This window comes from Doryrhamphus excisus, chromosome 11, assembly GCF_030265055.1.
Source record: "Doryrhamphus excisus isolate RoL2022-K1 chromosome 11, RoL_Dexc_1.0, whole genome shotgun sequence".
NCBI classification, from domain to species: Eukaryota; Metazoa; Chordata; class Actinopteri; order Syngnathiformes; family Syngnathidae; genus Doryrhamphus; species Doryrhamphus excisus.
In genome coordinates, this window is record NC_080476.1 from 19,777,155 (window position 1) to 19,799,871 (window position 22,717).

General features: G+C 38.8%; 2 protein-coding genes across 8 annotated transcripts in view; both read right to left on the minus strand.

Moving 5' to 3' along the window:
- Nucleotides 1–4,307, minus strand: part of il34 (interleukin 34) — a 78,638-nt gene extending 74,331 nt beyond the window's left edge. For 4 of the 7 annotated variants that reach the window (XM_058088169.1, XM_058088170.1, XM_058088165.1 and 1 more), the window contains exons 1-2: nt 3,762–4,250; nt 3,374–3,479 (exon numbers count right to left, since the gene is read on the minus strand). The gene's annotated coding sequence lies outside the window, so the exon portion shown is untranslated. Of the gene's footprint in view, nt 1–3,373; nt 3,480–3,761; nt 4,251–4,287 lie in introns of those variants that run through there. The other 3 variants (XM_058088171.1, XM_058088172.1, XM_058088166.1) reach the window with 3 other exon arrangements.
- A 364-nt stretch (nt 4,308–4,671) lies between these two features.
- sf3b3 (splicing factor 3b, subunit 3) overlaps nt 4,672–22,717 on the minus strand; it is a 46,846-nt gene continuing 28,800 nt past the window's right edge. The window contains exons 17-27 of the mRNA XM_058088145.1: nt 22,556–22,678; nt 22,315–22,469; nt 22,051–22,225; nt 20,301–20,506; nt 18,503–18,659; nt 14,600–14,725; nt 14,272–14,484; nt 14,057–14,155; nt 6,682–6,825; nt 5,468–5,572; nt 4,672–5,382 (exon numbers count right to left, since the gene is read on the minus strand). Of these exons, the coding sequence (XP_057944128.1) occupies nt 5,242–5,382; nt 5,468–5,572; nt 6,682–6,825; nt 14,057–14,155; nt 14,272–14,484; nt 14,600–14,725; nt 18,503–18,659; nt 20,301–20,506; nt 22,051–22,225; nt 22,315–22,469; nt 22,556–22,678 (1,644 nt within the window). The 3' untranslated portion in view covers nt 4,672–5,241. The remainder of the gene's footprint in view (nt 5,383–5,467; nt 5,573–6,681; nt 6,826–14,056; nt 14,156–14,271; nt 14,485–14,599; nt 14,726–18,502; nt 18,660–20,300; nt 20,507–22,050; nt 22,226–22,314; nt 22,470–22,555; nt 22,679–22,717) is intronic.

The following is a 22,717-nucleotide window of genomic DNA, read 5'->3' on the forward strand; positions in this document are numbered from 1 at the left end:
CCCCCCAAAAAAAAAAATAAAAATAGCCACCCATAAATGAATTAATCAGACAGCATGAGAAAGCAGTGATTTTCATTAAAATTGATATATTTATACATCAGGAAGTAAGCCCCCCCCCCACCCCCGCCCCCCTTAAAATTGGGACCACATGGCATTGGAATTGGATTTTACATTTTTAAAAGAATCACAGCAGAGACAAGAGACAACTCCGGGGGTCCAAGGCCGCTTGGATGGAGATGTAAGGACTTCTTGGAAGTAAATTCTCCCGCCAATCGTTTGTTCTCGTAGCGCGCGACTAATAGAGGCGAGGAAAACTTACACACACACACACACACACACACACACTCGAAATTTGCAAGTCAAAATACGAGCCAACTAATGTGTTAGATTCTTGCTGGTCTGATTTGTTGACTTTAGATTTTTTTTTTTTTGTGAATAAACCACATCAGACAACAAAAACTCTACACGGTAAAAATCAATTTGTTATATTTGTTGGAATAAATCTGCACAGATCATAACCAAGAAATAAACCAATTTACTCCCAGAACCGTGGAAAAAGACTTCCATGTGTCGTGAACGAGAACCCAATTCATTTTGGTGCCTATTATGTTAGATACATACACTCACGTAGCACAATCAGAGTCGCATAACATGTACATACGCATAATGGAGACCGCCGCACAAGCTTAACTGTCACTTCCTTAAAGGGGCGTGGCAACTGCTATGTAATGGTAATGGTTTTATTTCATTTGAACATGCATCAGATTACAATTGAATGCATCCCATAATCAGTTCCCAGTTCCACATGTCCAAAAAGGAGTAGGAAGAAGCAAAGCTTATTAAATCTTACCCCTTCATCTGGTACTTTTACAATCAGTAACTGTTACATTTGTTCACTTCCTGCTTTCCAAATATAGTTTAAGGTTTTTTTTTTTACTTTTTAAAAATTTTATTTAGATTAAATAGATACCGTGTACTTTCAAAATTACAAAATTTTAAAATAACCCCCCCCCCAAAAAAAATATATTAGGAAAGCAGGAAGTGAACAAATTACAGTAACAGTAAAAGGAGTAGGAAGAAGCAAAGCTTATTAAATCCTACCCCTAAATCTGGTACTTTTACAATCAGTAACTGTTACATTTGTTCACTTCCTGCTTTCCAAATATAGTTTAAGGGTTGTTTTTTTTTTACTTTTTAAAAATTTAATTTAGATTAAATAGATACCGTGTACTTTCAAAATTACAAAATAACCCCCCCCCCCAAAAAAAAACTATATTAGGAAAGCAGGAAGTGAACAAATTACAGTAACAGTAAAAGGAGTAGGAAGAAGCAAAGCTTATTAAATCCTACCCCTTCATCTGGTACTTTTACAATCAGTAACTGTTACATTTGTTCACTTCCTGCTTTCCAAATATAGTTTAAGGGTTTTTTTTTTTTTACTTTTTAAAAATTTAATTTAGATTAAATAGATACTGTGTACTTTCAAAATTACAAAATTTTAAAATAAAAAAAAAAAACCCAAAAAATATATTAGGAAAGCAGGAAGTGAACAAATTACAGTAACAGTAAAAGGAGTAGGAAGAAGCAAAGCTTATTAAATCCTACCTCTAAATCTGGTACTTTTACAATCAGTAACTGTTACATTTGTTCACTTCCTGCTTTCCAAATATAGTTTAAGGGTTTTTTTTGTTTTTTTGTTTTACTTTTTAAAAGTTTTATTTAGATTAAATAGATACTGTGTACTTTCAAAATTACAAAATTTTAAAATAAAAAAAAAAAACCCAAAAAATATATTAGGAAAGCAGGAAGTGAACAAATTACAGTAACAGTAAAATGAGTAGGAAGAAGCAAAGCTTATTAAATCCTACCCCTTCATCTGGTACTTTTACAATCAGTAACTGTTACATTTGTTCACTTCCTGCTTTCCAAATATAGTTTAAGGGTTTTTTTTGTTTTTTTTTTACTTTTTAAAAATTTTATTTAGATTAAATAGATACCGTGTACTTTCAAAATTACAAAATTTTTAAATTAAAAAAAAACTATATTAGGAAAGCAGGAAGTGAACAAATTACAGTAACAGTAAAAGGAGTAGGAAGAAGCAAAGCTTATTAAATCCTACCCCTTCATCTGGTACTTTTACAATCAGTAACTGTTACTGTAATTTGTTCACTTCCTGCTTTCCTAATATAGTTTTTTGGGTTGTTTTTTTTATTTTAAAATTTTGTCATTTTGAAAGTACACGGTATCTATTTAATCTAAATTCAATTTTTAAAAAGTAAAAAAAAAAACTTTAACTATATTAGGAAAGCAGGAAGTGAACAAATGTAACAGTTACTGATTATAAAAGTACCAGATGGAGGGGTAGGATTTAATAAGCTTTGCTTCTCCTTTTGGACACGTGGAACTGGAATTGTAATCTGATGCATGTTCAAATGAAATAAAACCAATAAAACCAATAAAACCATTACCATTACCATATATTGAACCCAACTTAAAAAGCGTTGACGCCCTGTGATCATTGACTACTTCTGCAATAGAAACAGGAAGAAAGACCAAAGAGCCGTTAATGCTGCCATTAATCCTTACCATTACGTCATTCTCCACGAACAAGACACATATGGACATATGGATTATGTCAATGATTATTTTGGACATTTGACGAGGGATGGATGTGCTCCCTTCACCCTACACGGAGTTCCAGTCATCCATCTTTTAATGAGAATCAGATGAGAATGAAGTGTCTTATTTTCAAGGGAATATGAGATCTGTTTGACAAAAAAGTAGCACTTATGGATGAAAAGAATATTTTGGATTCTCTGCAATAATCGGCATCTCATTCACCGTAAGTGGGTGATAATTTATGAATATGTGATCAAATCTACAACACACCACACTTTTTATGTCTTTATGTGTCACTGATAATGTTTTCCTGCAGGGGCTGAGATTTTGCACTTTGTTCACCGGTCCTTGAACGCACCATAGTCAATCCACCCTAGGTGAATATATCATTGTATGTCTTTACTAGCAAAACAAACTAATCTTTACCAACAAAAGTTTAAAAAAAACAGTAAAAATTTAAAAATCACCAGTAAGTTTACAAAAATAAAGTAAAAAAGTTAAAAAAATATAAATTTTACAAACAAAACGTCGTAAATTTAGTCCAGCCTCTCAAACTAATGGATCAGCCCGAGGTAGTGAAATACGAGAAACCCACGCTGGACACTTTTTGTCCAATTTAAAAGTGTTGTAAAAACCAGTGGTGTACGGTCAGGGCCAGCAAAGCCTTCTCTGCTGGCCTAACCATTAACCAGAAGCACTGAGCTAGCACATTTCAAACGTAAATTAGATGACTTTATTCCCAATAAACTATTACCTTCACTTTGTAGTGTATTTCCTGCCTGCAGTCCCTCCTGTAGTGGATGCAACATTTTTCGTCCAATCACATTTCAGCTTCTTGGTGTTGTGTCAGTTCCTGTGTCCTGATTGGGTGATCAGAGAAACACAAGATCAGTTACACTCACAATGGCGGACTGGTCCAAAAATACTTCTACTCAATTACTTATAGCAGGGAATGTTCCAATCAGGCTTTTATCACGTGGAATAATCATATTTTTTCTATATATTTATATTTACGTCCATACATATACGACATACTATGCCGTGAGACAATGCTAAGGTCCCCTGACTGACGGGGCCAAAACATACTTGTTGTCAATTACTTAAGAAACCATAAAATCAATAATTGAATATAATTTACTTACTTTTATTATGACGAGTGGTGAAAGTTTCAGGAGATAAAGACGCCTTAAGAGACTTTAGCAAACTTCCACCGCTGAATTGTTTCCGGGTTACTAGCTTAGCGGTTTGTTAGCCACACGGTGGCGTTAGCTATCATTTAGCCCGCCGAAACTCACCATATAATCCGGCAAATGTTGTTCAAAAGCCGTATTAACACCTTTTACTCCCGCGGGATATAGTTTTGGTGTTCGCGTGTGCTGGTAGTTGGCTTCCACACGGCAGACTTGATTGATTTTGGGGGAAAGTGTGAGGACGACACTGCCAAAGATGTTCATTAGGGCAAGACGCTACACGACACGGAAGGTTAGCGGCGGGATTCAGTCGTGCTAGCCAAACACATATCGACTTAAGACACGATTTTTAACGGAAATTTGAGCATCCCTAATATATATTCATATACCACAATGTGAAGTTATGGTTTATAACCCTGCCCTGAAGCATAACCACATCATTATCAGCATTGTAATGTGTAGCGATACTGGTTCTTACCTGTTTAGCAAAATTTAAAAAAGCCCGGGTAAGCAAATGCCCCGCCCACTGACTAGATGTGGTGACCTATGACCCAAGCAAGGCGGGACAGTTATGTTACTAAATATTGGATACTGCAAAGATGTAGCAAATATGACTAACCTCTGTTATGTAAGTGCCGTCCCGCTCGGGAACTAAAAGCGAAGCATCCAGCCCTGCCAAAAAGAAAACAACATTCAATTAGGTGACCAAAAAAAATTTAATTATACATATGAATAAAATGGGGGGGGGGGGGGAGACACTTAGCGACAAGTCCTGGTGTATACGGCCATCTTCCTGTCATAAAAAAAGCAAATAATTCAGCACCAATCCAAGGAACACATCATGGACAAGTAAGCACACAGACAGGATTATGTCATGTAGAAAACTTTATTTACAACACAGACCTTCTATCGCGCACAAAATGGTCTGTTTCTACAAGAAACCGCTTGTGGCCGAGGTGGGGAATTCACAGGGGCCGACAAAAACAAGCCTCGCTTTCAAACTCCGGGTGTCGAGCCGCCCATGTTATTTAGACTTTAACCGCTGTTTGGCGTCACATTATACGGCGGCGGAAAAAGGTGACGGGGACGGGGGGCGGCCATTTTCCGCTTGCTGTATATCATGATTAAAAAAAAAAACCCTCAGCTGAGTATCAAGTAAATAGGTTAAAAGATTGAAACCAAATGCCATTGAGCCTCTTGAGGGTCATGGTCTATGTACATCAGGCTAGCGGGAGGGGGAAGCTAGCTTGCACATGTGTGTGTGTGTGGGGGGGGGGGGGGGGGGGGGGGGCAGTCCTCACACAAACGTTTGTGGCCCTAGCGGCACGTCTCCATGGCGACTCCAGCAGCCGGGGTGTTTTACTGACTGTTAAATTATATGACGCTTGGTCCTTGGGGGGGGGGGGGGGTCAACATGGTTCATAGCTTGCGGTTAGAACGCGTAGCGAGTACGAATGTCCTCCAGCTTCTTCGAGACCTCGGGCGGCGTCCTGTCCAGCTCCTCTGCCACGCTCTTCTGCTTGTGAGGCTCCATGCTGTTGAACTGCTCACACAGGTCGCCGTCGATGACGTTCTGCACCAAAAAAAAAAAAAAAGACGGGAGACGTGTGAGCGCCGGAGTGAGAAGACGGTATATAAAAGCATGATGACAAACCGACCTTGACTGGGAAGTAGTAGGACCTGAAACTGAGATGGTCTCTGCCGCCCATTGGAGGGAACTCGGAGCGCATGTGCATCTCTAAATGTTGGAAGAAGTCGTGGTCCTGCACAAAGAAACAAATAATAATGGTTTTATTTCATTTGAACATGCATCAGATTACAATTGAATGCATCCCATAATCAGTTCCCAGTTCCACATGTCCAAAAGGAGTAGGAAGAAGCAAAGCTTATTAAATTCTACCCCTCCATCTGGTACTTTCACAATCAGTAACTGTTACATTTGTTCACTTCCTGCTTTCCTAATATAGTTTAAGGGTTTGTTTTTTTTTGAGTTTTTAAATTTTGAAAGCGCACGGAATCTATTTAATCTAAATTAAATTAAAAAACAAAACAAAAAAAATTAAACTATATTAGGAAAGCAGGAAGTGAACAAATGTAACAGTTACTGATTGTAAAAGTATGGTCATATCATCTCGTACTTCAGTACGGTATTATTATTATTATATTTATATTATATATTTATTATTATTATATTTTGTAATTTTGAAAGTACACAGAATTGATTTAATCTAAATTAAATTTAAAAAAAAACTTTTTGGTTTTTTTTGAATTTTTAAATTTGTAATTTTGAAAGTACACGGAATCTATTTAATCTAAATTAAATTTAAAAAAAACAAAGAAAAATCATAAACTATATTAGGAAAGCAGGGAGTGAACAAACAGTTACATTTGTTCACTTCCTGCTTTCCTGGAGTGAACAAACAGTTACATTTGTTCACTTCCTGCTTTCCTGGAGTGAACAAACAGTTACATTTGTTCACTTCCTGCTTTCCTGGAGTGAACAAACAGTTACATTTGTTCACTTCCTGCTTTCCTGGAGTAAACAAACAGTTACATTTGTTCACTTCCTGCTTTCCTAATATAGTTTGTTTTTTTTATTTAATTTAGATTAAATAGATTCCGTGTACTTTCAAAATTACAAATTTAAAAATTCAAAACAAAAAAAAACATATTACTATTATTTGTTTACTTCCTGCTTTCCAGAATACATTTTAAGTTTTTTTTTTTTTTTTTTTAATAATGTACCTCGTACCAAAGTACAAGGTGATAAATGTCATTAAATAGGCTGGAACAGTAGTTTGCGGCAATTTATGTGTAAAAAAAAAATATGCCCAAATTGAATAAATAATCAGACTGTGTTTTTAAAAATAACCTCATGCGAAGTAAACGGGACCAGGATGCCGATCCCTCCAGACAAGGTGGTGTAGACCAGGGACTCGGAGCCTCCGGGGATGAGCGTGGTTTTCTGGAGAGACAGGATGGTCTCCCCGACGTGGTAGTTGACGATCACATCAGCCTGGAAAGCACATCAAGTTTATTGTGTACGTTGACTCACCAAGCGATGCGGCACACACGGCGAGTCATTCGGGGGGGTTTTGCGTTACGCTTTCTTTTGCTCTGTGGTCGGCGCGACAAAACCAGAAATGGGGTCGGTTTGTGTGGTGGAAAAATGTGTCATGTGAATCTCCAAACTTTGACTTCACGGCATGGGAACATCCGTTTCTCTCTGCTGCGTCAACTTCCTACATCCGACGCGCCGTGTCATTTTGTGTGGTTCTTATGAAAGCTGGGGAATTTCTGCACGTTCACGTCGACATGAAATAACACCCCTATAGGCTCTGTTAAAGTACTATTTCTGTACGGTACGCCTTGCGGTCAAGGTCAACTTGATGATTTCCCGAGGCAGCGGTATCACACAGACAACAAAACCACCACCGACATTATATACCAGGGGTGGGCAAACTACGGCCCGGGGGCCACATCCGGCCCGCCAAGTGTTTGAATACGGCCCGCCCAATCTTTCCAAAGTATTTCATTTAAACTCAACATACAACCTGGCATCATGGCCTGAGCCAACCTTTTGATGGTTGTATCAATTTCGTTGTTTGACATGGTCTGTTGTTTACAAAGTGCTCCTGAAAAAAGCACATAATAATAATAATAATAATAATTATTATTATTATTAGATTATTAGATTATTCTAATTATTATTAGAACTATTATGATTATTATAATTATTATATTAATGCTAATTATTATATTAATTATATATAATATTATTGTTATATTTGCATATTTTACATAATAATAATATAATAATTATTATTTTAATTTATTGTAATTATTATAATATTTTATTATTTTGAAAATATTTAAATATAAATATAAAATAATAATATTATTATTATTATTAGATTATTATAATTATTAGAACTATTATGATTATTATATTTATTATATTAATGCTAATTATTATATTAATTATATATAATATTATTGTTATATTTGCATATTTTACATAATAATAATATAATAATTATTATTTTAATTTATTGTAATTATTATAATATTTTATTATTTTGAAAATATTTAAATATAAATATAAAATAATATTATTATTATTATTATTAGATTATTATAATTATTAGAACTATTATGATTATTATATTTATTATATTAATGCTAATTATTATATTAATTATATATAATATTATTGTTATATTTGCATATTTTACATAATAATAATATAATAATTATTATTTTAATTTATTGTAATTATTATAATATTTTATTATTTTGAAAATATTTAAATATAAATATAAAATAATATTATTATTATTATTAGATTATTATAATTATTAGAACTATTATGATTATTATATTTATTATATTAATGCTAATTATTATATTAATTATATATAATATTATTGTTATATTTGCATATTTTACATAATAATAATATAATAATTATTTTAATTTTATTGTAATTATTATAATATTTTATTATTTTTAAAATATTTAAATATAAATATAAAATAATAGTTATTATTATTATTATTATTAGATTATTATTAGAACTATTATGATTATTATAATTATATTAATGCTAATTATTATATTAATTATATATAATATTATTGTTATATTTGCATATTTTACATAATAATATAATAATTATTATTTTAATTTTATTGTAATTATTATAATATTTTATTATTTTTAAAATATTTAAATATAAATATAAAATAATAAATAATAATAGCAGATTGCATGACAATTTTACAGATACAATAATACCAGGTGGACTGTTACGTGTAAAATATATAGTCTGCCCCCCCCCCCCGTAAATTTTGTCATATCAATGCGGCCCGCGAGTCAAAAAGTTTGCCCACCCCTGTTATATACACATATTCAGCAGAGCAGTAGCTGCTGGAACCAGGGTTCCTCACGGTCCTACATTTAGGAACAGCAGATTTGGACCCAATGGGAAGCAACCTGAACTTTTTATTGTATACGGCATCCACCCGAGACCCAAATGTTCCATCATCGTTCCTAAGAAGCGAGAATCAGTCTGCAAATTTGAGGATATCCCATAGCGGGTATGAAGTTAGGCATCCATTAGGGTCCAAGACCAAAGAGGGCAGAGGTCTTTGGTCTTTCTGCTAAAAGAACACCTAAAGTGTCCCCGTCGGTTTATATGTTCCTATTCTGGTCACACGCCGGCGTATTTGACCGGATGATCTTCCGTTGGGGAACCAAGTTGTGAAGTCCATGTTAGCAATTCTAGCAAAACGGACGCTGCCTGGCTCGTCAGCTTAGCATTAGCTTGATCGCTAGGTGCTGCACATTCAAAAAGGTGTGGTGCTTTTTCCTGATAATGGTGACTAAGGTTTACTGTTTACAGTCCGACGGCGTGTAATGCTGCCATACTGAGGACATGGCCCCGGGGGGGGGGGGGGGGGGGGGGGGGGGGGGGGCGTGACAAATCCCAAGAGACCACAAAAATAAAAACTTAAGTTTCATATAAACATGTTTTTCAGAGCCCGGCGAGCCTGGAGGCGTAGGAACAAGACCACCATCATCAGCTGAGGATTGACATACTGGCAGCGAGATTTGAAGAATTGACAAAGACACAAAATGTACCCCCAAAGAGAAGATACGAGACCGATAACAAAATTGCAGATGTATGAGATTAATTCGCGGCACGCTATATTAACCCCTAAAACGCCTTCCAAACTTCATAGTATTCCGACAGTAATGAATCCATAAAGACTTAACACTTAAATCCATATAAAGACTTAAGAACACACAGCGGGTGTGGCCCCTGAACCGCACTTTGGACACACCTGTTTTGCAGTGTTTTTTCCTGAGGAATGCACCGTTGCTACACAAAGTTTTAAACAGGCTGATGATTGTTTTATTTTTTATTTTTTTAAGTTCCTGACCTGAAGTTCAACGCTAATAGCGGTTCATAAATGCCAATTCATTATACAGTAATCCCTCCTTGTCTCAGTTGTGGACTCCTGTGGAGCAGCGACACACAATAACCCGCAAATAAATCTCCCACATTCTGCACTTTTTTTTGCAGTGTTTCCATGGACTTCCTGCTTCTGACCAAAACTGTTTAATTGACTTCGACATTCCCGAGCGTTCCAGAGGACTTCCGGATATCTATGTCTGCGTTTACCGAGTGTTTAACATGGGAATACTACATCGTAGTGACATTTATAGGTCAATAAAAGTGGAAACAGGTCGCCTTTAAGTGGTTGCAGAAGCGATCCCGGTAACTGAAAAAGGTGGCAGCGACAAGCACCTACCAGCTCCCTGTATTTTATTATCCAGTTAGCAAGAATGATGACGTGAGGCTTACACTAAAGACATTTTAGAGGCTGTAGAACAGGGGTCCCCAAACTTTTTCCAGTGAGGGCCACATGACTTTTCCCTTCTCTGAAGGGGGGGGGGCCAGGGTCAGGGTCGTTTGTTTGTTTATGTTCTATGACTGGGGCAAAAAGTGTGCTTGTAGTAACGTTACTCACAATAGGTTACATTCCAGTTCTATGACAGAAAAACGTACATGCTGTATTGTTCAAGGGGCCGGGTCAAATGTGGAAGTGGGCCGTGGCCGGCCCCCCGGGCCTTAGTTTGGGGACCACTGCTGTAGAAAGTCGTGGTGTATAATAAACGGTTCTAAAATATCGTAACGTATTATGTGAAACCGGCCAATCAATAATGATTTTCACCAATTTGAGAAGCAATTTAGCATTCTCATTTGCACTGTTGGGAGCTACGTCAACAATGCCGACTTTGTTAGCATCCCTGAAAGCACACAGACAGGGGAAAAAAAACAAACAAACAGCAAAACCACAGGCACTTCTCAAAAGGTTAGTGGTTTTGGTGCAGCCGCCTAACAAAACACGCAGATGTGTTTAGTAAGAACATTATTAGGAAAAAAGTATTTGGCCAAAAGAAACTATAAATGACATCTGCGGGAATGAATAACGAGCTGTAAAATATTATGGCTTTATATGCCACATGGTAGCGGCGCTGTTCTTTTTGGCAGCGGAGTTGCCAATTTCCTCAACAACATGAACGACCAATAGCTATTTATTGAGTCAAAAGGAGCTCGGTGGAACGAAGCGACTGAATGCTAAGATACTGCAGCTCGCGGCTGTTTTGAGAGCCGCGTATTTATCGTGGCTTACTTTTTCCGTGAAACTAGAACACTATTTAGCAACTTCTAAAGCAGGGGCGGGCAAACTTTTTGACTCGCGGGCCGCATTGATATGACAAAATTTACAGGGGGGGGGGGGGGGGGGGGGGGGGGGGGGGGGGCAGACTATATATTTTACACGTAACAGTCCACCTGGTATTATTGTATCTGTAAAATTGTCATGCAATCTGCTATTATTATTTATTTTATATTTAAATATTTTAAAATAATAAAATATTATAATAATTACAATAAATTTTAAATAATAATTATTATATTATTATTTTTTTTTCCCCCTTTATTTGGGCAAATATGTGAATCATTACAGTGCATTTCTTACATCAATCAAAATATAACCTTTCCATTATTTACATTTGTATTCAACTATATATATATATATATATATATATATATATATATATTCAACTAGCCCAGGGGTCGGCAACCTTTACTATGAAAAGAGCCATTTCACCCACTTGCCCACTAAAGAAAAATAGCCTGGAGCCGCAAAACGTTGTATGTTTAAAACAACATTGGAGGGGAAAAAAAAGACGAGTTGGAGTACTCTTGCTAGTACTGGAGATAAACTTTTGTTTTTAAATGAGCTCTAATTTATTTTTTAGAATCGTCAAATAACTCATTAATAATAATTAATAACTCAAATAACTCAAAGTATTACTCATTTCCCTTCATGTTAACCTGTCAGAGAGAACTGGATAGCATCCTGTCTGCTCATTCAGTCACCAGTCAGAACTCAGTCAGGATGCATTCATGGTCTCACACAAAGTTGGATTTTTGTAAACTCATAACAAAGACGTGCATTTTCACCACACGGGTGCTAAAAAATATTCAAGCATTGCAAAGGGAGCCGCAACAAAGAGGCTGGAGAGCCACATGCGGCTCTGGAGCCGCGGGTTGCTGACCCCTGAACTAGCCCAAAAGGAGTAGGCTGAAGCAAAAGCTTATAAATGCCTACCCCTTTTTGCAGGATATAATCATGTTCATGCCACTGTCTTGTTTCCCCTGTTATTATTTTCATTGTAATATTATTATCATTATTATCATTGTTGTTATAATCTTTATCATTATTACCATCATTATAATCATCATTAATATTACCATTTTCATCATTATAGTTAAAAATTTTGTGATTTTTTATTTTTAATTACTTAATTTTACAGACTTCATTGCTTCTTGTAGAGTGTAGAGATTTCATCTGTTATTTTCTGAAATCCGCAGTCTTTGTGTGTCAATTTATTAGCCCACTTTTTTTTGTGACATTTACTTATTTTCTGTATTGCATGTGTCTAATCCAGGGGTCAGCAACCCGCGGCTCCAGAGCCGCATGTGGCTCTCCAGCCTCTTTGTTGCGGCTCCCTTTGCAATGCTTGAATATTTTTTAGCACCCGTGTGGTGAAAATGCACGTCTTTGTTATGAGTTTACAAAAATCCAACTTTGTGTGAGACCATGAATGCATCCTGACTGAGTTCTGACTGGTGACTGAATGAGCAGACAGGATGCTATCCAGTTCTCTCTGACAGGTTAACATGAAGGGAAATGAGTAATACTTTGAGTTATTTGAGTTATTAATTATTATTAATGAGTTATTTGACGATTCTAAAAAATAAATTAGAGCTCATTTAAAAACAAAAGTTTATCTCCAGTACTAGCAAGAGTACTCCAACTCGTCTTTTTTTTTCCCTCCAATGTTGTTTTAAACATACAACGTTTTGCGGCTCCAGGCTATTTTTCTTTAGTGGGCAAGTGGGTGAAATGGCTCTTTTCATAGTAAAGGTTGCCGACCCCTGGTCTAATCTTATGCATTAAAAAAACAAGAACTTGAGACTGTGTCGGGACAGGTGACCAACCCAAACATCAGTTTCTTCTTGTTAAACCCTACCTGAGGTTTTTAGACGTGTTTATTAGTTTGTGTGTGTCTAGTCTTGTGTGCATTAGGAAGCAAGGTTTTAGGTCTGTGCTCAAACCAATTTTTGAAGCAATGATGTCTTGCTGTCCATTATGACTATTTTTTTTATTATTATTATGTAAAATATGCAAATATAACAATATTATATATAGTTAATATAATAATTAGCATTAATATAATAATTATAATAATCTAATAATAATAATAATAATTATTATTATTATTATTAAAATATTAAAATTATTAAAATATCTGGCCTTCATGGCTCTCTTAGCCAAAAAGGTTCCCGACCCCTGCTGTAGAAGAACTGAAAATGATTATGCAAAGGACAATGCAGGCCTAGCCAAGCAAGCTAACATCTTCAGAAGGTTTCAGCAATGGGCACTTTTTACATTCATTCATTCATTTTCTACCGCTTTTCCTCACGAGGGTCGCGGGGGGTGCTGGAGCCTATCCCAGCTGTCTTCGGGCGTAAGGCGGGGTACACCCTAGACTGGTCGCCAGCCAATCACAGGGCACATATAGACAAACAACCATTCACACTCACATTCATACCTATGGACAATTTGGAGTGGCTAATTAACCTAGCATGTTTTTGGAATGTGGGAGGAAACCGGAGTACCCGGAGAAAACATGCAAACTCCACACAGAGATGCCCAAGGGTGGGATTGAACCCTGGTCTCCTAGCTGTGAGGTCTGTGCGCTAACCCCTAGACCACCGTGCCGCCCGGCACTTTTTACAAATCATAAATCATAAATTAGCTTAAGAAAAGTTTTTTTCTTTTTTGAAGATGAGAGTTGCATCAGTGTGTGTCGCTTCAAACGCCGTGAGGGACCACGAACGCATCAGCAGAGGCGCTTAATGTCACCTGAAAGTGACGTTTATGCCATCTACCAGCATCTCACCTTCCATGTAATGGGCACCATTGAATCATAGCATAGCATAGCATAGCATAGCATAGCATAGCATAGCATAGCATAGCATAGCATAGCATAGCATAGAAAAGGGACACAATTTGGAGTGTACTCGCAGCTTTTTAAAATTTGGGACCCTAGTCTGTGGCGACTTCGTAATCGGGGGAAAAAGCCGAAAGGTTAACGATCCTTACCTTCTGTGAGGCTCCATTCAGGAGCCCTCTGTCCCATAAGGCTTTATTCCCAGTTGGATCTTCATCCACGTCATCGCTTGTGTTGGGAGGAAGACGCACCTGGGAAAACAAAGCAAACGCTATAGTGTATAATAATCGTATTTTCTACTTTCATAGGCTCCAGCATTCATGTGACGTTTTGGGGAAAAAGACAAGACAATGAAGCCGGTACTCACAATGCTAATGTTCCCGAACTTGTCGGCGGAGGCCATGGTGTCGTAGTCCAACAGACACGCGGTGGTCACCCAGCGGGGGCACGTGTCGTCGGCGAAGATGATGAGCTGGTTCTCGTTGCGGCGGTAGCGGACCCAGAATAAGCTCTCCTGGACGTCCGAGACGATGACACGCTGGCCGATGGTGTGGATGCCAGTTACCAGGTTGGGAACATGCTGAGGGACGAGCGAGAAGACGGGGAATGCCGATGATGTTCACGTAGCATTAGCATTTTTCCCGACGGATTAGTATTGATGAAAACATTTCGGGACTTCGGTCGCCAAAACCGACCTTGTTCTCACACTTGCGGAGCAGTTTCTTCTTGCCCATGTCGTAGATTCGAAGTAGTTTTCCAACCCCCACCAGGGCGCGCCCTTGGAACGGCGCAATAGCCAAAGGCACGTCCTCCACTGGCGTCTGTCACAAAAAGGGATCAAAGATTTGGATCTCGGATCGGGTATTTGGTGACACTTATTCCAGAGTACAGGTCTACTGTGGCTCAATTCGGGAAAAATATCAGCATTTCAGCGACGCGATACGGCCAAGGTTTAATCACAATGTCCTTGCGCCCACGATGTTTTCACTTAAGCTATAATAAAAGTGAATTCTAGAGCAAGACATGTGATTGTGATCACACCGTAGCGGGGCCAACGGCAGCAAAAAAAAAAAACTGTTTGACGCTCAATTGCTCTTCATCCGATCAGAAGGCTTTGTGGCCAGATGTGTTTCACATTACGTGCGTTCTCAGCTTTGTCTTTTTATCTGTTTGTATATCTTTACAATGCACAGAAAAGAGAGATATTCATGTCTCACATAAGGAATGTAGATTGTACAGAAGGGGCAGCATTTTCTTCGTGTGATATTTTGTCTTTATTTTCATATTATAACCAGGGCTCGACAATAACGATGTTTGGGGCAAGTAAATCTAATCAGTGATATTCCCGTCGGGCAAGTGTACTTTAGCATGCCGTACTGCCAAGAGTTTTTTTTAAAGCGGTTCTTGTTGGGTGTTGGTAAAACACGGACTGCGTAATTCCGATGGTAATTTGCAAAGCAATCCTTGCAAATCTTGAAATGGACCAATCAGAATCGTTTATTTAGACCGCGGTCCGTAATCCACAGTCCGCGTTTTACCCACACCCGTTCTTGTTCGCGATCAACCAATCAGCGATCGTTTGACTATGACAGGGGTCAGCAACCCGCGGCTCCAGAGCCGCATGTGGCTCTCCAGCCTCTTTGTTGCGGCTCCCTTTGCAATGCTTGAATATTTTTTAGCACCCGTGTGGTGAAAATGCACGTCTTTGTTATGAGTTTACAAAAATCCAACTTTGTGTGAGACCATGAATGCATCCTGACTGAGTTCTGACTGGTGACTGAATGAGCAGACAGGATGCTATTCAGTTCTCTCTGACAGGTTAACATGAAGGGAAATGAGTAATACTTTGAGTTATTTGAGTTATTAATTATTATTAATGAGTTATTTGACGATTCTAAAAAATAAATTAGAGCTCATTTAAAAACAAAAGTTTATCTCCAGTACTAGCAAGAGTACTCCAACTCGTCTTTTTTTTTCCCTCCAATGTTGTTTTAAACATACAACGTTTTGCGGCTCCAGGCTATTTTTCTTTAGTGGGCAAGTGGGTGAAATGGCTCTTTTCATAGTAAAGGTTGCCGACCCCTGGACTATGAAAACATCCATCATGGCGTCGCTGCCAACATGGTCTAATTCTGAAGGAAAACATCAAAAAGTGATGAAGCAGTGCCTCCTAAACAAGTATTTTATTAGCGGTTAGCAAACCAAACGATGGCACAGGTGAGTGAATCACATTGCTGTGACAATTTGAAGTGGTCACAATGAAACACCACCCATTAGATCCAATACCAAGTGCTGATTTTACACAAGCTACAAAATCTAGCGCTTCCATTTCTCTGTGGATTTTTCTCACCTTTGCTTCACAAATTATTGTTTGACCATTGAGCTTTTTTTTCTGGATTAAAAACACTTTACTAGTACACAAATGTGTCTATTCAATAATGTTTCATTGTGGTGCACAACTTATAAATATCACTGCTTACTACGACTACCATGTGTAAGGTATTATTTATTATATTATTTTATTTATTTGAGATTCTCATGTGATGCCACAAAAAATGACATATCATCATTATGGCAGTCTTTTCATTTTACATGGGGCAAGTTGGGGCAAGTAGTTCTCACCTTAAGGATTCCCCATGGGCAAGTCATTTTGGTTTTTAATGTAGAGCCCTGTGTACATATTACTGTTATTATATATTGTATATATTGTAAAGGAGGTGTGTCCAAACTTTTTCCAGCAGGGGCCCCGTAGTGAAAAAGGAAAGAATGCAAGGGCCACTGCTATTTTCCGATGCTAATGCGGATGGAGGGTCTTTTAGTTAGTAGTTTTGTTTTATATTTCCAAATATTTTTAACTTTCTTCGTCAAAATAATCTTTGTAAATTTTCTTCTTGTAATATTCATTCATTCATTTTCTACCGCTTTTCCTCACGAGGGTCGCGGGGGGTGCTGGAGCCTATCCCAGCTGTCTTCGGGCGTAAGGCGGGGTACACTCTAGACTGGTGGCCAGCCAATCACAGGGCACATATAGACAAACAACCATTCACACTCACATTCATACCTATGGACAATTTGGGGTAGCTAATTAACCTAGCATGTTTTTGGAATGTGGGAGGAAACCGGAGTACCCGGAGAACATGCAAACTCCACACAGAGATGCCCGAGGGTGGAATTGAACCCTGGTCAATCGGCGGTGAGGTCTGCGCGCTAACCCCTAGACCAACGTGCCGCCCTCTTCTTGTAATATTTTGTCTTTATTTTCATATTATAAATTTTGGCCGACATCATTATCCAAAAATTCCAACTCTATCTTGTTTTGTCGTTTCCCGTAATATTAGAATATTTAAAAATAATTTCATGCGTCATTTGCAATGGCATATCTGTGGTTGGCGTCAATTCAATCTTAGCTACCTCTAGTCCAATTGTCAAAACATCAACGTGGCCTGAAAACTCTTGTGTCAAGAATGGAGCGGTCTCTGGACTATCTCCGGGTCAAGTCCGGGTCCGGTCATCAATGTTTCAAACAGACAGGTGTCAAACTATGTGTATTCATAGCTAAAGGTTAAGTGATCAGAGCAAAAATGTAGCATGTGGTAATGAATATGGATTTTGGGAAAAAGGTATTACTAAGCTAGTCCTAGTCCAGGGGTGGGCAAACTTTTTGACTCGCGGGCCAGGGGGGGCCAGACTCTGTAGTATTTTACACGTAACAGTCCATTTTTACACATAAAAGTGTCATACAATCTGCTATATGTGCACTTTGAGATCATTTATTTGATGTAAAGTGCGTTATAAATTACATTTATTATTATTATTATTATTATTAGGTTAGCGCGCAGACCTCACAGCGAGGCGACCAGGGTTCAATTCCACCCTCGGCCATCTCTGTGTGGAGTTTGCATGTTCTCCCCGTGCATGCGTGGGTTTTCTCCGGGTACTCCGGTTTCCTCCCACATTCCAAAAACATGCTAGGTTAATTAGCCACTCCAAATTGTCCATAGGTATGAATGTGAGTGTGAATGGTTGTTTGTCTATATGTGCCCTGGGATTGGCTGGCGACTTGTCCTGGTTGTACCCCGCCTGCTGGGATAGGCTCCAGCATCCCCCGCGACCCTCGTGAGGAAAAAGCGGTAGAAAATGAATGAATGAATGATTTTATTATTATTATTTTTATTATGTGTTTGTGTCCCTTTTTTCCGAAGCATTTTGTAAACAGCTGTCTATGGGCTAGAGGCGGGGTCCACCCTGGACTGGTCACTAGCCAATCACAGGGCACATATAGACAAACAATCATTTTTGGAGCCCAGTGAGGATAAGTGGTAGAAAATGAATGAATTTTGTAAACAACAGACCACATCAAATAACGAAATTGATAAAACAGCCACTTCCACCATCAAAAGGTTGGCTCAAGCCGTGATGCCAGGTTGTATGTCGAGTTTAAATGAAATACTTTGGAAAGAACAGGCGGGCCATATTCAAACACTTGGCAAGCTGGATGTGGCCCTCGGGCCGAGTCGCTGAACCGGTCTTTGGTCTGAACACGCCGGGGTTTACCGCAGTGGTTCTCAGTTATTTTCCAACACATTAAAACTCTTTACCTTGTGCACAAACTCCAGCTTTTCGCCCCCGCCGGTGAGACGGTAGGTGTAGATGAAGCCGCCGCCGACTGACCTCGGGTTGAGGATCATGTCTCGGGCCACTCCCACCAAGACGTACCAGTCGTCCCCGGCGTTGTGGAAGCGACACACCGCCACACTAGGACAGAGGAGACATACAGTATCAGTCTGTGTGTGTCCAATTTATGGTCATGGATGTTGCAAACCAAATATCGTTAGCACACAATGAATAAATATGATTATTATTGAAAATCAGCAATGGTGGTTTGTAAATGGTAGTACAAAGTATGGAAGTACGTTTTAATGACACATACTGTACTCAGAATGACAATTGGGTGATATAGTGTCCCCGAATAATAATGAGGACTAGCATTAGCTGCGTTTTTGTCCAACCGTGTCTCAATTTAAAAACATAAAATCTAGTTTGTAAAAGGAAATAAAACAATGAACGAAACATGATTTGTTACTTAAAGGTCTGACGTAGAGTACAGAATGTTTCAGATTTGCTGGACTTGAACCGGGTGGCGTGATCTTGAAAGGGATGTGTATTAGGTTGCTTTGATCACATAGTCTAAAAATCGATGCCGTTTGACAGTAGTTAGCGTTTCAGGCGAGACCACTTCCTCACTGGGACTGAGGTTTACAGACACAGAGGCCCTCGGTGTCCTAGACAACAGAATCGATGCGGTTTGACAGTAGTTAGCGTTTCAGGCGAGACCACTTCCTCACTGGGACTGAGGTTTACCGAGACAGAGGCCCTCGGTGTCCTAGACAACAGAATCGATGCGGTTTGACAGTAGTTAGCGTTTCAGGCGAGACCACTTCCTCACTGGGACTGAGGTTTACCGAGACAGAGGCCCTCGGTGTCCTAGACAACAGAATCGATGCGGTTTGACAGTAGTTAGCGTTTCAGGCGAGACCACTTCCTCACTGGGACTGAGGTTTACAGACACAGAGGCCCTCGGTGTCCTAGACAACAGAATCGATGCGGTTTGACAGTAGTTAGCGTTTCAGGCGAGACCACTTCCTCACTGGGACTGAGGTTTACCGAGACAGAGGCCCTCGGTGTCCTAGACAACAGAATCGATGCGGTTTGACAGTAGTTAGTGTTTCAGGCGAGACCACTTCCTCACTGGGACTGAGGTTTACCGAGACAGAGGCCCTCGGTGTCCTAGACAACAGAATCGATGCGGTTTGACAGTAGTTAGTGTTTCAGGCGAGACCACTTCCTCACTGGGACTGAGGTTTACCGACACAGAGGCCCTCGGTGTCCTAGACAACAGAATCGATGCGGTTTGACAGTAGTTAGTGTTTCAGGCGAGACCACTTCCTCACTGGGACTGAGGTTTACCGAGACAGAGGCGCTCGGTGTCCTAGACAACAATATCGACGCGGTTGGGAATAACGGCTGCGGGGCGCCGATGGTGGAGGTCGAGCTGAGGGGGGGGGTTTGCTTGATGGAACGGCCTGAAGGGGGCTTCTGAAGATGGAATCCTTGATCTTGCCATGTCAGGAGTGAGGGGAACCATTTTAATACCCAGACGGTCAAGTAGTCAAGCATCTCCATGGGGTGTAGATGCATCAGGTGGGTGGGTCCCAGGCCCGTGGTGAAGGAACCTGAGGTCTGGATTCTGGAGGAGTGGCTGAGTGGCAAGGGATCAATCGCAATCGATGTCGCCAGAATGTTTGGTGTAACGCCCATCAAATTGTTCGCACCTCAGGTCTTGTGTTCATCCGTTTGTCAAAAAAAAAGTCACGAATCAACAGTTCCTGCGTTTACCTGAACGCGGCCTCATTCTGCTCCAGCTGCACTTGGTCCAGCGTCAGACCCTGAATGGGGTTGACCAGCCGCACAAGCGATGCCCACTGCCCGGCGCCGGCTTTCGGCGAACCGAAGATCGCTTCCGGGAGGTTCTCGTTGAGGAACGCGGCCGCCATCTCGGCGGCGAGCTCTCGCTCGTCCTCGCCTGCAGCCTCCACCATTTCCTGAACGCACAAGAGTAGCAAAGATCAAGATGTGGGACGACTCTCAGAGGTGGTCTTTGGTTTACGGCATCGTTTGTAACATTTTGGGGTTAACTCTGTGTGGTAGATGAAAGGAAAGAGGCTACTGTTGGTCATAACTATGATGAAACATTGCAGCCATATTGTTTTGCAAGACTTTTTTTTATGTTTTCAGGAAGAATGCAAAAACTGTGTCGCAGGACGGTGGAACGGTTCGTGGCTTTTTAATTGGTTGAAATCCAAAAAAAAAAGCCATCAAAGATTTGCTCGGCGCATTTTATTGCTTTGAGCGGATTAGCAGTTTGCGGCAAAACTGTAGCTGAGCCTAGCATAAAATATCTCTCACCGATATCACCGATCTATACGTATAATCTATAATTATATTATATATATTAATTGTATTATATATATATATATTATATTTAATATATGATATTATATTTTTACATTTTTATTATTTATTTATTTTATTTACTTATTTGTATATATTATTTGTATATATTTGTATTTGCTTATAATTCTAACAGTCCACCTCGAATTATTTGTCTAATTTTATTTATTTATTATATTATAATTAATCTACATATTATATATATATATATAATTTATTATATATATTATTATATTATTATTATTAATTACATTATGTATCAATTATTATATTTTTATATATTTATTATGTATTTTATTTATGTACTTATTTGTATAATTCTATCTGTAAACGTGTCAGATTATTAGCTATATGTTTTAAATATGTTCCATATATCCCTTTTTTTCCAGAGCACTTTAAACATCAAACTACATCAAACTTGAATTTTACATTAAAAATTATTTTTTAATTATTTTTATTATTTTCTTTTACTGAAGAAGACATCCAACTTGCAAGTCATGTTGCCAGCATGTACGTACGTATGTTAAAAGTTAGAAAGCAACTGGGGGGCCGGATTCAAACACTTTAAACATCAGACCACATCAAATTACAAACTTGAATTTTACATTAAAAAAAAAAAAAAAAAAATATATATATATATATATATATATATATATATTTTTTTTTTTTTTTTTTATTATAATTTATTTTTTGGCTGAATAAGACATCCGACTTGCAAGTCATGTTGCCAGCATGTATGTTAAAAGTTAGAAAGCAACTGGGGGGCCGGATTCAAACACTTTAAACATCAGACCACATCAAACTACAAACTTGAATTTTACATTAAAAAAAAAAAAAAAAAATATATATATATATATATATATATATTTTTTTTTTTAAATATATATAAAAAAAAATATATATATATATATATATTTTTTTTTAATTGTAATTTATTTTTTGGCTGAATAAGACATCCGACTTGCAAGTCATGTTAAAAGTCAAGTCAAGTTAGAAAGCAACTGGCGGGCCGGACTCAAACGCTTAGTGGGCCGCATGTGGCCCCCGGGCCGTAGTTTGCCCACCCCTGCCCTAGAGTATCAGCTGGACTTTTGACTTACTTTACGTCGTGTCTACCTAAAACCCTGCCTCATACCTCGGCCATCTGCTGTTTCCTTTGCGCTTTGGTGGCTTCGGTGTAGGCGTTGTGGTCGGTTTCGATCATAATGAGGTTGTTTGTCTCTGGGTGGATGACAAACTTCCTGGGTGTGTACTGCAAGGGAAACGCCACCTGGTTGAACACGGCGCCGAGTTTCTCCAAAGCCAAGATTCTGTGAGAGAAATGACGACAAGAGAGATGTTGGAGGGCGGAGGAATAGACGGCTGTCAACCAACCAACGGCGCATGTGAAGATCCATACCTTAGTGTGTTGGTGGAGATGGCCACGATACCTTCCGGGCATTGCTCAGAGGCAAAGCCGGAGGCGTACTCGAGCGTCTCGTAGGACAGCGGCGTCAGATGGAAACGAGACTGGTACGAGTAGCTAAGCCATGAGCGGCTGGACATAGCCAGAACCTGACCATGAGAAGAGATTGAACATTTCTTAAGACTCATCGATTGTATTCTGGTTTTTTTTTTTTTTTTGGACATTTACGACGTACAGCATCTTGGCCCTGCATCTTGACTCTGAACAGCTTAACAGGTCGTGACCCCAAGTAGCGGGTTCTGGTGTCCGACAGGTCACCGGTTACTGGGTCCAGCACAGTCCTCAGCAGAACACCATTCTGGTATGGGAAAACAAAAAACTGGAATCTATAACCGTT